The 14238-nt window shown below is 31.2% G+C and overlaps 3 protein-coding genes across 3 annotated transcripts in view; 1 reads left to right on the top strand and 2 right to left on the bottom strand.

The window, feature by feature from the left end:
- Positions 1-176: 176 nt before the first annotated feature.
- Positions 177-1641, bottom strand: HELRODRAFT_90238 (hypothetical protein; the record flags this gene model as incomplete). The annotated part of the gene is made up of 4 exons (XM_009031766.1): positions 177-313; positions 790-868; positions 1212-1322; positions 1483-1641. The coding sequence occupies 4 exons, from the start codon at positions 1639-1641 to the stop codon at positions 177-179; spliced, it is 486 nt and encodes a 161-aa protein (XP_009030014.1).
- A 4771-nt stretch (positions 1642-6412) lies between these two features.
- HELRODRAFT_186188 (hypothetical protein) lies at positions 6413-8558 on the bottom strand. The gene is made up of 4 exons (XM_009031787.1): positions 8527-8558; positions 8208-8301; positions 7694-7924; positions 6413-7614 (listed from the first exon to the last, which is right to left on the bottom strand). The coding sequence occupies exons 2-4, from the start codon at positions 8299-8301 to the stop codon at positions 6482-6484; spliced, it is 1458 nt and encodes a 485-aa protein (XP_009030035.1). The 5' UTR covers positions 8527-8558; the 3' UTR covers positions 6413-6481.
- A 484-nt stretch (positions 8559-9042) lies between these two features.
- The window catches only part of HELRODRAFT_116302 (hypothetical protein), a gene marked incomplete at its 3' end in the record, with an annotated part of 10267 nt that continues 5071 nt past the window's right edge, over positions 9043-14238 (top strand). Inside the window, exons 1-8 of the mRNA XM_009031786.1 lie at positions 9043-9170; positions 10029-10111; positions 10597-10659; positions 11259-11308; positions 11968-12082; positions 12555-12731; positions 13268-13338; positions 13665-13747. Coding sequence (XP_009030034.1) covers positions 9068-9170; positions 10029-10111; positions 10597-10659; positions 11259-11308; positions 11968-12082; positions 12555-12731; positions 13268-13338; positions 13665-13747 — 745 coding nt within the window. The 5' untranslated portion in view covers positions 9043-9067. The remainder of the gene's footprint in view (positions 9171-10028; positions 10112-10596; positions 10660-11258; positions 11309-11967; positions 12083-12554; positions 12732-13267; positions 13339-13664; positions 13748-14238) is intronic.

Below are 14238 nucleotides of genomic sequence, written 5' to 3'. Positions count from 1 at the left end.
GCACAAACAGACAAACAAACAGACAAACAAACAGACAAACATACAAACAAACAAACAACATCACCTTCGCAATGGGATTTTTAGTTACTACAAATACTTAACCCCATTAAGTATTTAAAAACTCTGCACCCGATAAGTAGTAAAGTGCAGGTTACGGGCAGTACTGTGTTTCTTTACTAGTTCGACATTTTGGTATCAGTTTTGTTGTCGTTGTTGTTGTTGATGTTGTTGTTGTTGATGCTATCTTCAGATGGTGTTTTATTCTTTTTGTTGTAATCACTAAGGGCTGCTTTTATAGCATCCTGGGCCAACACTGATGATGGGTGGGTTAGTGGAATGAATGAATGAATGAGTGAGTGAGAGAGTGAGTGATTAGATGAATGAATAGATGAATGAATGAATGAATCTCAATTAATTTAAATATTAAAAGTAAATTTTTATTATTCATTTTATATTTATAATCAAAATGTATTTATGCTTATTTTATTTCATTCTTGTTTATTTATTGAAACTAAAAAATCTTGAATGAATGAATGGATAAATGATCAGGTTAATGTGAGATTTATTGAGTGAATGAATGTATAGACATAAAGTTACATACAAACATATTCTTTAGTTTTCTAAAAATAAAATTAAATAAATGAAACACACACACACACACACATATCCATGCACACACACACACACCACCAAATACATTTAAAATTCTACACACAAACACACACATGAAAACAAACACACACATACAAAAAGTGAATTTTTTTCACAAATTTTATCAACGACACAGACTTGAACAGTGAAGTTTGACAGGGGGCAAGCAGAGTTCCTTTGCGATCTCCGCATTTGTGATCTTGCCCGCTTCATTCAACTTTAAAATTTTTTAAAAGAGAACTTTCATCATTAACCAGATAAAAGTTAAAAGGTCATTCACCATTTCATCATTATCATCATCACCACCCTCAAGTCCAGTCAACTTTTAAACTTTTATTCACTTAATCAATCAGTTCATTCATATATTCAATCATTCATGCATTTATACATATATTCAATCAGCCATATACATTCATTCAATCAGTTATATACATTCATCTATTCATTCACACCTACCATCATTCAGAGGTATTAGCAGCAGAAAAAACAAGAAGATATTAATAGCAATAGATAAATAATAAAAAATAATAATAATAATATAATAATAATAATGCCCCCACAGTTTTTCCTTTGATCCATTCGGTGGCCAATGAACTTGAGGCAATGGCAGAACCACAACCGAACGTCTTGAACTTTGCGTCGACTATCTTTCCATTCTCATCTACCTTTATCTGAGATAACATGGTGTGGTCTTAGGAATTAATAATTAATTTCTGAAATAATTTTCGCAAGGATAATGTTAATTTAAAATAAAAAACTTTTACTTTTTATGATTTATTCATTTAATTAATTTAGTTAACTTAATAATTTTTGTACTCCCGTCTTACTTACTTGTAACTTCATGACATCACCGCAAGCTGGAGCACCAACAAGACCAGTGCCCACATTCTTTTCTTTTTTGTCGAAAGAGCCGACGTTTCTCGGGTTTTCATAATGATCAATCACCTGAAAAAGTTTAATTTGAAATTCTACATTGAGGATTTTATTCATAATTGATCAATTAACTAACTTATGAACAATCATATCATCTTATGAAAGAAAATGTTGAAAGTTTGAAGGTAAAGAAAAATCGATAATAGCGAAAAATAGAACAAGAATGTTTAAGAAGCCTCACTCCATTTAGCAAACTTTTTTTTTCTAAGAAAAATGAATTATTTAATTTTTGGCTTTCACATTACTACGCAGAAAGTAGAGTTGAAAAAACCATCACAATCGTGCAAAATCATGAAAATCTGAAACAAAATTACATTTTTATGATAGCCCAGCGTCGGTAGATAGAGAAACGAGTTGTTATTCTTCAATAAAACCTGCAAATTTGAAGAATTTGCAAACGAACGAAACACTCTCGCCATGGAAGCCATGTTTTTTCTACTTTAATTTTATTACTTGCTACTTTTACATAAGTCCAAAGATGAGATAAAATGCTAAAGAACTACTAGCAAGAATTGAATATACCATTCAATCAATCAATCAATTAATCAATCAACCAATTAGTCAATTAGATTCAATTAAAATTGGCTTTGCAAACCAATATTTGCAAAGCAGACAATTATAAAGTAAAATTTACACAATCCAAAAGTTGACATTTGAGCATTCATGTCATTAAGGTACAAATGTTATTAGTCTCTTAGATCTTCCTCAGAGGTTTTTTCTTATATATGGTCTCTGGTTAATTACCTGATTTAATGCCTTCTTCTTTTTTGTGCCTAATCCCTTCAGGACAGTGAAGACCATCGACCTCCGCAAAACCCGATCTTTAACACTTCGTAAGAGTTGGAATGTGGGGCTATTCAACAAGTTATATAAGGATTTCAGGAATTTTATTCGTTGTTGATCGCAATTTCTTAAATGCCATAAAGTTTCTAAGAATTAAGTATAATTTATTTCCCGCCGCCAATATAATGCACGTGCAACACCACTATCGCTATTTCAGTTCAAGATGTTTATAACGGGAAGAACGCGATGGGGAAATGCTATGGCAAGTACCGAATTAGACGCAAATCTACTGCTCTAGTTCATCTAAATTTCAATAATTTAGCAAAGTAAACATATCAATAAATTGATTTTCTATACACAGTACAATCAGCAGCTTACAATTCCATCTTCAAATCATTTCCTGAATTTATTCAATCAACTCATGCTGATCTGTACATTATTAGATCTCATTTTACATTTTTTGGGCTTAGTCGTTTTTTTGATGGAACGAGAGCTAGAACCAGGAAAATCGCCATTTTCGTAAATGGACCCTGGTCAACTTTAAGGTATAACGAAAGTGGAAATTATCCGTTTTTTGAATCATCTATAGTAGGGAATTAACTTGGAATGATCGAATCTTTCTACACATGGTATAACCAACAACTCTGCTTTTCAGGAGGTTTTCTGAATTCCATTCTGCCGAGCCAACCTTCCGAGCAAGTAAGGTTAAAAATTGAAGATTTTATATATATATATATATATATATATATATATATATATGGGAAAACATGAAATTTTGAGGACAGAAATTTAACAGTTCAAACTTTAAAAATAGAAGATTCGAATTGTAACAGTTAAAAATTGAACCATCGCGTCAAAAGTCAATCGAATAATCGATCAATCAATCAATTAATGAATCAACGAACTAATCAATCAACGAACTAATCAATCAATGAATCAACGAACTAATCAATCAATCAATAAATCAATCAACGAACTAATCAATCGAGAGAAAAAACGTCAACTAACCAACAAATCAACACAGCTTTATAAATAGTAAATGTAAATATTTATATATATATATATATATATATATATATATATATATATATATATATATATATATTTGACAATTAAGTTTATTAACCATTTAATTAAGTTATCATTCATTTGCGAGTAATAAAACCTTTATTTTATTTAATGTCAGTATATCCTGGATAATTTATTCATTTTTATTTTACGTTATCCTTAAAATGATCATGACAATCTTGTCCATGGTGGTCCACTACAAGAATTTATTTTCTTCTTCCGGGTCCCCGATCTCTCAAATTTTTTCTGTTTTGCTTGAATCAAATAAATATATTGAATTGAATATTGAATATATATATATATATATATATATATACACAGTTAATAATACTTCGAAATATTTTTCAATTAACAGCTGTTCTTTAATGATGAATCAACAAGCACATTCAAAGAAACAGACAGACAAATCAACAAAAACATCTAAAGAAACAGACAGACATAAAATAAAAATTAATCATTAAACACAGACTAAATGACAAATAGATAAAATTTAACGATAATGAGAAATTAAATAAAATTTTACAAAAACCGGCCATCACACACACACACACACACACACACACACACTTCGAAGTAGACATCACATCGAAGTAGACATGTTTTTCCATTTCGAATGATGAAGATAAATAACACATCTGGCCAATCAGCATGGATTTTTTTTTTCAAAAATGATATTTAAAAAGTAGCAAAGTCAAAATGTTTTACTCACAGACACACACACACACGCACGCGCGCGCACACACACACACACAAACACAGTCCAAAAAAAATTAAGAAGTTATATTACTCCACTCAAGACACTAACCTTTCAATATCTAATTTGTCTGATGTTGTCAAACTGCCCAAAAAAATTGTTAGCCTAAATATGACATAGCCTGGATTTTTGTTTTTTGTTGCCAAATTAATTAATTTCTTTACATATATACGCATGTATAACACGCTCATGCACACAAACACACACATACTTACATATAAATACAAACAAACAAACACACACACACACATATATATACATACAAACAAGCATATATACCATACCATCACATCGTCAATAAATCAGGATATGAATGCAAATAAGAGGCATTTAAGAAAAATAAACAAACCCCAATGCGATGCAACTGTAATAATAAAATCCACATTAATTAAATAATTAATTGATTGATTAGTTAGTTGATAATAATTAGTTAATGAGTTATAAAACTTAATTAAAATACTGTTTATCATTTTAGAAATGTATGTAGAATATGACAGAAGCTGCTTACATAACTTGACTCAGATAGGACATGTTGTATATTAGCGTTTTCAACAATAAGTGATCGAATTTTACACCATAAAACTATAAATCAAACAATGCGGGTACAGAAATGAAAAGAAAAGAACAGATACAAACAGATATACAGGATACAGGATACAAATATTCCAGATACACACATTCAAGATACTATATTCACCCAGACACCAATTTAGATATCGGATATCAGATGACGATGATACATGATAATAAATGTCACTTACAAAAATAAACATGATACCAGATACATATGATACCGGATACACATGATACCAGAGACCCATGATATCAGATACACACGATACCATATACAAATATGCAAGCGTTCAAGTTATCATATTCAGATATCAAAGATACTAGATAGAGATACTGTTAAATATAGATACGTAGCTAGAGAAGACTTAATGCATATACAACAACAACAAAAATACATAATAACATACAAAACAAAAGATACAAACATTTAAGCTAAACGAAGCAAACAAACAAGCAAACAGACAAAAAAATTCAAGATATAAATATAGATAGATAAAACCAGATATACAAAACCCCAGATATACAAGATATCACATAAAAATGATCATGATGCAAAAATTCGTGATACAAACAACAGATACCCAAGATACAAATATACAAAACACCTGATACTAAGATACAAACATACACAACGAAAATACAAACAACAGACACTTTAAGATACATATGTACAAAACACCTGATACTAAAACACAAACAAACAAAACGAAGATACCAACAACAGACACACAAAACATCCCAACTGTAATGCTTTAGGGGGTTATAATTATTACAATAGTAAAAATAATAAAAAAATAATTAATAATAATAATAATAAAAAATAATAATTAATAATAAAAATAATAATAAAAACACTTGGCTATAATATTACACAAGTGTAAGATGTACTTAAGATTTATTTTCTACATCGTTGATAGAAAGATTCAAGTTAGTGCATAATAAAGGAATAAAATAATAATAAAATAATTATAATAAATAAATAATAATAATATAACCTTAATAACAATAAAAATTACATTAGTAAGATCACATGAAAGTAATTTACAGTTTATACACCATAACTATGGCTGCTTTGTTAGTTTTGAATCACCATCATCACCATGTTAAAATTATTATTACTATAATTATTATATTATATTATTACTACTATAATTATTATATTATATTATTACTACTATAATTATTATTATATTACTACCATAATTATTGTTATAATATAACTATAATTATTATATTGAGATATTACTATAATTATTATATTAAATTATTACTATAATTATTATATTATTATTTAACTAACAGTTTATACACTATACGCATCTTAACTGCTGTGCCAGTTTCGAATCACCATCATCACCACATTATAATTATTATTACTATAATTATTATATTATATTATTACTATATTTATTATATTATTACTATAATTATTATATTATATTCTTATTATAACACCCTATCATATGTTATCACATGACAGTAGATAAACATGTACATACTCTTGTATTCGTATTGATGGTAGAGTCCAAATTGTAAACTAGGTCACCGACTTAATTACAACTTTACAAGTTAGTGACAATAATATGGATAATAATATTAATAATTATATTAATATTTAATAATAATAATATTTAATAATAAAAATAGTAATATAGAAATCATCTGACTAAATGCTGTGTGGCTTCTTTGGTGTTCATTTTTTGTATAGACGGAGAGAGATTAATTTTCAGAATTCTGCTCAAAATTTGTCGACTGGCCTAGTAACAGATGATGTTGTTGTTGATGTTGTGTTGGAAGGTTGTAATTAAATGATTGTTGTTGAGAGTAGTAACTTTGTTGTTGTTGTTGTTGTTGAACGTTTTGTTGCTGTGGGGTGTTGTTGTTGTTGCTGTTGCTGCTGTAATGCTGTTGAACGCTATAATCTGAAGGTGAGACATTATGGATTATGTTGTTGTTGTTGCACCTAAATCGTTGTTGTTGTAGTTGAGTGTTTTGTTTGTCATGGTTGTACGTAAAAACTGGGCATGTTTCTTGCTGCTGCTGCTGTGAGGTGCCAGAGGTCAAGTTGCTGTAGAAGATCTTCGGCTGCTGTGATTGTTTCGACAAGTTCACATCGGTTTTATCACATTCATTGACCACCAATGTGTCTTCAATGTTATTTACATTATGGATGTCAGTGCTGGTGTTTGTGAGATTGTTAATGTTGACGTCAACTGCTGCTGCTGTTGATGCCACAGCAGTGTTAATGCAGTCTGTGTTAGTGACTCTTAAATTAGCCGGAGCAACGTTAACATGCGTGATACTACTTACAGCTTTGCCAGACTTCTTGGATGACTTCTTAGATGACAACTCGGCACCTTTTTCAGAAGCGAGTGATGGACTAGGCTCAGAAACAGTTGCTTGAATGGTATAATTTGACTCAATTTTAGCCTTCGTGAGGGTGAGTTTGTTGTTCAGCTGCTTCCCAGAGAAGAAGAATCGAATGCAAGTTGGATTGATGTCGGGTCTCGAACGAGCAAGTGCCATTTTAACGGCGGCAACTGTATCGTTAGAGTTGACGGCCAGCCTCTGGTCCTCACCTGTGGCAAAACGAATTCGAATGGTCATCTCCTTGCCTGTTGGTTCCAGGTGCTCCTTTTTAACTGAGGACCTTTTGTTGCAAGTTTCGATGCAGTGTTTTTTGTGCGACACTGAGGCAGCCCCACAGGCGCTGCTGTTCTCATCATCTTCCCCACATGCTCCGCCCTCCAGCTTCTCTTCATCCTTCTTTATCAGGTTGATCGGGGCACTTAGGATGTAAACGGGCAGTTGATACCTGTTGCCTAACTCATCGTAGCAATCCATCAGGGTCCCTGAAACATCATGTAAAAGACAATTTGTTTGAATTTGACAAAAAAAGCATTAAATCTACAAAGCAATATAAAAACCGACCGTTCGGTAGAGAGATGTTGGCCCCATCGAGTATGACTTGAGCCATCTGAAAATCCCCAGCCTCAAGAGCAGCAACAGATGCCTTCAAGGCGTCCCAGATTTCTCTGCGCCCCTCAAAGGCAGGTGCCGTGTCCCAAAACTCTTCTCGTTTTGCTTGCAGCTGAGCCTCAGTCAAGCGGATGTTGCTCTTCCATTTGGGCTTCCTGTGTTTCAATGGCCTGTTGTGCGAAACTGTCGACAAATCTATGCATAAATATTATGGATGGAAAATCAACGCAGTGAAAACTCTTTATTAAGCAATATAAAACGAAAATAATAAATATTTTATTTATTTAATTAAATTTTAATTAAAAACTGAGACGAAAATGTTATGCAGCTCAAAATTCAGATGCCAAAACTAATTCTGAATTATTTTTTCCACATCAATTTGTTAACATTTATTTTATATCAATAATTAATTAATAAAAACTTTCAATGTTACAAAAATTAAAATGAAAAACTAAATAAATCTCACCGTGAACATTATCATCTGATGCATCACTGCCTCTCTGTCCTCTGTTGTGGAATCCAATGCAACCCCCCATTGACCTAAAATATCGTCTGAGCATCTGCGGGCATTTGTTTTTATTTTTAAAACTTTTGTTCAATTAGATTAGACTATTAGAGATGGGCAACTATAACAGCAGCCAGGGTACTGAAATTGAAATAATCAGTGCAGATCAATTCCTGTTTTTGAAATGTCATAAATCATTCATCAAACTTTAAAAACAAACAATTAGAGTTAAAATGTTATAAAATTTCAAGTGAAAATCATAAAAAAACCCAAAACAGACGTAAAATAAAATAATATAAAGGATAAGACAGAGAGAGATTGCCGAAACGTAAGCGAAGTTAGAACGAGATGTTATTTAAATGAACGTTAGGATTTTAAATTTAATGAACACTTATCCATCCTCTACATATGGACATCAAACTTGCAAATAACATTAAAAAGTCTATTTACAATTCAATTCATTTACAATAATGTTCATGGAATGTACAAATTAGTATTTTATAATAGAAATTGAACTATAACTCATACGAAAACGCAGAAATAGTACTTTAAAATAAGCACATGATATTTACACATGAATAGGCTACGTACATTTTCGCTGCGTCAAATAACTATTTAATATCTCCACTAATTTATATTAACTATTTTAATAAAATAATTAATAAATGATGAAATTTTAAATGAAATTTAAATAAAAAATTTAAAAAAAAAACTAAATAATTCGGATAAATACGTAATTTTTCATCCATCATATGACCAAGGTGTTGAAGACTGCACACCTTTTAGTGTTTAAAAACATTTTTTTTTTCTGCGACTAAAAAATGGATCTAAAGTCATTTATTTTAATCCATTTTTGTGTCCTAATTATTTATTTCAGCCGTCCGAAGACCTGTCAACAATTATTCGGAATAAATGGGCACAATCGTTAGTTTTTGTATAATTTAGTTAGAAATTTAGAATCTTGTTTGTTGGGTTTTTAGAAAAAAATCTTCCTGATCTGCTGATTCATCTTGAATTTTTTGAAGAAATTATTTTCTTAATATAATTTGATTTTAATATAATTTTATAATGATATATTCGATATTCTATTAAAAATTGAAATGAATGCAATAACAAAATAATTACTTAAATAAAAATCTTAGTGTCTCAGAATTTTAGATTATTAAATAATTTCTTTTTGTCATTTAATTTTCAACTTTCGCTTATAAATAATTTTATTATTATTATTTAATTATTTATTATATTTAAAAAATTTTATTTTCTTCAATTCATTGGAAATTCACAATAGTTAAATCTTTAATTTTTAATAATTTGATCTTCAAGACCAATTTTTCGTTCCTTAATTCTCAGCTTTTAAAAATCAAATATCATGACATTAATACTCAGTATAATATGATTTATTTGTCATTAATTATTAATTTATTATTAATTTCACTAAAAATTTATTACATTATTAAAGTTCATTCTATAATAAACAGGCCTGGGAAGTTGGGATTTATTCAGCAATGTATCTGTTGCTTGTATATGAAATTTTATAAAATAAGACCACCATCATCACATCATCATCATCATCATTAGATCATCATCATCATCATCTGATCATCATCATAATAATAATTATTATCCAACAACTCTGTTGTAGTATAGTGTATAATTACGGTTGTGTTATTTTTATTTATTGTGTAAAATTTATTGTAGTCAAGAAAGTGACATTTGCCAAGTTAATTATTTTTAGTTAATTAATTTTAATTTAATTGTTTTAAATTAATTTTTTAATTTCAGAGTTGTGCACTCTGACGACTGGCAAGTTTGCTTCTTTTCTAAATAGTTCTGGGGCCGATGTTTCAAATATCTTTGGCCAGGAGGTTAGCGATGTTGTCATGCAAACATACACACACATATACAAACATACACATGCTCATATACAAACATACACACACACATATAAAAACATACACACACACATATACAAACATACACACACACACATATACAAACAATCACACGCACATATACAAACATACACATAAACAAACATTAGGTTCATACTATGTTGTAGAAAAATGCTTCATATTTCGTTGAATGTGTATTGAAAATAGTTACATAAACATTCAATTCAATAATGAGTTTATTCAGCAAAAAAATTAACATGTGTGTGTGTTTATGTGTATAGTTAATTTATTTAATTTAAATAAAAAAAATAAAAAAAAAAAAAAATAAAATAAATAAAACGTCCTACCTCGGGGAACCCGGGTCTCTGGACACAAAACGAAGATTGATTGATTGATTTGATTTAAATAAATATGAATATTTCATTGTATATTTTATTTATTTACTTTTTTTTTTCAAGTACCACATAAACTCATCTAAATCCTCTGTCTTGGAGATTGCCTGGACAGGAGAAAATTATGATGTATGTTTGTTTGTTTGTATATGTATGTATGTTTGTTTGTTTGTATATGTACGTATGTATGTATGTTTGTATATGTATGTACGTATGTTTGTTTGTTTGTTTGTTTGTATATGTATGTATGTATGTATGTTTGTATATGTATGTATGTATGTTTGTTTGTTTGTATATGTACGTGTGTATGTATGTTTGTATGTGTATGTATTTATGTTTGTTTGTATATGTATGTACGTATGTATGTTTGTTTTTTTGTTTGTTTGTATATGCATGTATGTATGTATGTATGTATGTATGTTTATTTGTTTGTAAATGTATGTATGTATGTATGTGTATGTTTGTTTGTTTGTATATGTACGTATGTATATATGTATGTATGTATGTTTGTTTGTATATGTATGTGTGTATGCACACACATACACAGAAACAAGTGCTGATAATAGTGTCTGAAAGTCAATAGTAGATGATGATAGTGATTTCTAAGAAGTTACAGTGGGTATGGTCAGATTGGGTCAAAAAAAAATGTAAAAAAATGTTTATAATTATAACCATCATCATCATCATCATCATCATCGTCATCAATAAAATTAAATTTATATTTCCAGCAAGTTGTACTGCTAACAGCTAGTGATAGAGAATCTGGGCTCTATATATGGTTAGTTATGTATATATGTATGTATGTATGTATGTATGTATGTATGTATGTATGTATGATTGTACATGAAGCTGTGTTTGCATATGCTCAGGTTTGTTTTCTTATGTATGTGTGTGTGCGTGTGTGTGTACGTACGCATGTGTGTATGTGTGTGTTTGTATGTGTGTGTGTGTTTGTATGTGTGTGTGTGTCTATGTGTGTGTGTGTGTGTTTCACATTTCTACTTTCACTTTCTTCCCTGTTTCTGATTAACATACAGTCAGATACATCAATACCAACTGTATAGCACACCTCAAGTCGATAATGCATATTTGTGTGCCTCTATTAATAGCACACACACACACACACACACACACACACACAAATATATATATATATATATGAAATGTTTGTATATGTATATATATATATATATATATATATATATATATATATATATACATATATTTATACATGTGGTTTTGAGAATTAAGTAGATATATAACAGATAACCTTACGCCAATCAATCAGTCAATCAATCAATCAACTAATCTGTCAATCAATCAATCAATAAACCGATCAATTAACCAATCAAACAATCAATCAATCAACCAATCAGCCAGTCGGTAGTTGACCAATTGGCGCCATTCAATCAAACAACTCTCAACACAAAACCCTAGGGATACAAAAGATGATTTCAAGAACAAGAGGAACATAACAGATCTAATACATGCCAATATGAGTAACTCAGAGGCTCGGCTACACCTTCACAAACATCCCCTTGATCCAAAGATGGTTGGTTGATTGGTTGGTTGGTTGGTTGGTTGGTTGGTTGGTTGGTTGGTTGGTTGGTTGGCTAATTGATTGTTTGGTTGGTTGGTTGATTGTTGGTTGGTCAGCTGGTTGTTTGGTTGAAATTTAGAACATTGGATGAATGAATATATAGACAAACAACATTACAAACATACAAGCACATTCAAACAAACATACAAACAAACTCATACAAACAAACATACAAACAAATAAACAATACAAACATACAAACACATTCAAACAAACATACACATACAAACAAACATACAAACTAACAAACAATACAAACATACAAACACATTCAAACAGACATACGAACAAACGTACGAACAAACAAACATACAAACACATTCAAACAAGCAATACAAACACATTCAAACAAACAAACAAACAAACATACAAACAAACATATAAACAAACATACAAACAAACATACAAACAAACAAACAAACAGATATACGTAACGATCCTGAAATACAATGGGAATCTGGATACAGACCTGCACATCTCAAATGACAGTGGCCAGACATTCCATGCTGTCAGCACACTCAATTTCACCGTCACACAATCCACTGACCTAATCTTCCATCCAACCAAAGTCGATCTAATCCTATTTTTGGATTCCTACGATGTTAGTGTTTGGTTGTGTGTGGCTGTTGTGGTTGTGTGTGACTGTTGTGGTTGCTGTGTGGCTGTTGTGATTGTGTGTGGCTGTTGTGGTTGTGTGTGGCTGTTGTGGTTGTGTGTGGCTGTCGTGGTTGTGTGTGGCTGTCGTGATTGTGGTGGCTGTCGTGGTTCTGTGTGGCTGTCGTGGTTGTGGTGGCTGTCGTGGTTCTGTGTGGCTGTCGTGGTTCTGTGTGGCTGTCGTGGTTGTGGTGGCTGTCGTGGTTGTGTGTGGCTGTTGTGGTTGTGTGTGGCTGTCGTGGATGTTCTTTTTGCTGTTGTTGTTGTTACTGCCAATATCCACATCATCGTCTTCATGATTCCTTTGATGTTAGTGTTGTTGTGGTGATTGTGGTTGTTGTTGGTGTGGTGGTTGTGGTGATTGTTGTGGTTGCTGTGGCTGCGTCAACGTCATCATGATTCTTACGATGTTAGTGTTCGGTTGTGGTTGTGGCTGATGATGATCATTACCATCATCATCATCATCATCGTCATCATTACCAGAGTCTCCACCTTTCGAGAAACAGGGGTTACACGTGGGTGAACATCGCTAATGATACAAGATCCGCCAAGTGGTAATGCCGACGATGACGATGATGGTGATGATGATGATGTTGTTGTTGATGATGGTTGTGGTGTCGCTGATTATGGTGGTGTTGATATTAATGATGATGATGATCTTTTAGATGGTGATGATGTTGTTGTTGCTGATGATGATGATATTTTTGTTGTTGTTGTTGTTGATGTTCTTGATAATGTTGATGAAGTTGATGTTGTTTTTGTTGATGATTATGTTGATGATGAATATGCCGATGATGTTATAGATTACGGTAATGATGATGATAATAATAATAATAATAATAATAATAATAATAATAATAATAGTGGCTATATTAACCAGGGGTCAGAGTTCAACCTGTCAGGACTGCATTTTCATCAACCACAACAGCCAAAGTACTGTTTCTAATCTACTGCTCTTCTCAAGTTTGTGTGTGTGTTTGTGTGCGTGTGCGTGTGTGTGTGTATCTATGTTCTTGTGTACGTATTTAACTTGTGTTAGTTTTTAACTGTTTGTTTGTGTCGGTGTGTGTGTGTGCGTGTATGTGTGTAGGTATTTGTGTGTGTGTTGTGTATTTATGTTCTTTTGTATGTATTTAACTTGTGTTAGTGTTTAACTGTTTGTTTGTGTGTGTGTGTATGTTTTGTGTGTGTGTGTATCTATGTTCTTGTGTACGCATTTAACTAGTGTTAGTGTTTGACTGTTTGTTTGTGTGTGTGTGTGCCTGTATGTGTATGTATGTGTGTAGGTATTTGTGTGTGTGTTGTGTATTTATGTTCTTTAGTACGTATTTAACTTGTGTTAGAGTTTAACTGTTTTGTGTCCGTGTGTGTGTATGTTTTGTGTGTGTGTGTGTGTTTATGTTCTTGTGTACGTTTTTAACTAGTATTAGTGTTTAACTGTTTGTTTGTGTGTG

This window comes from Helobdella robusta (assembly GCF_000326865.2).
Source record: "Helobdella robusta unplaced genomic scaffold HELROscaffold_79, whole genome shotgun sequence".
NCBI lineage: Eukaryota > Metazoa > Annelida > Clitellata > Rhynchobdellida > Glossiphoniidae > Helobdella > Helobdella robusta.
This window is presented reverse-complemented; position numbering and strand designations above follow the sequence as displayed.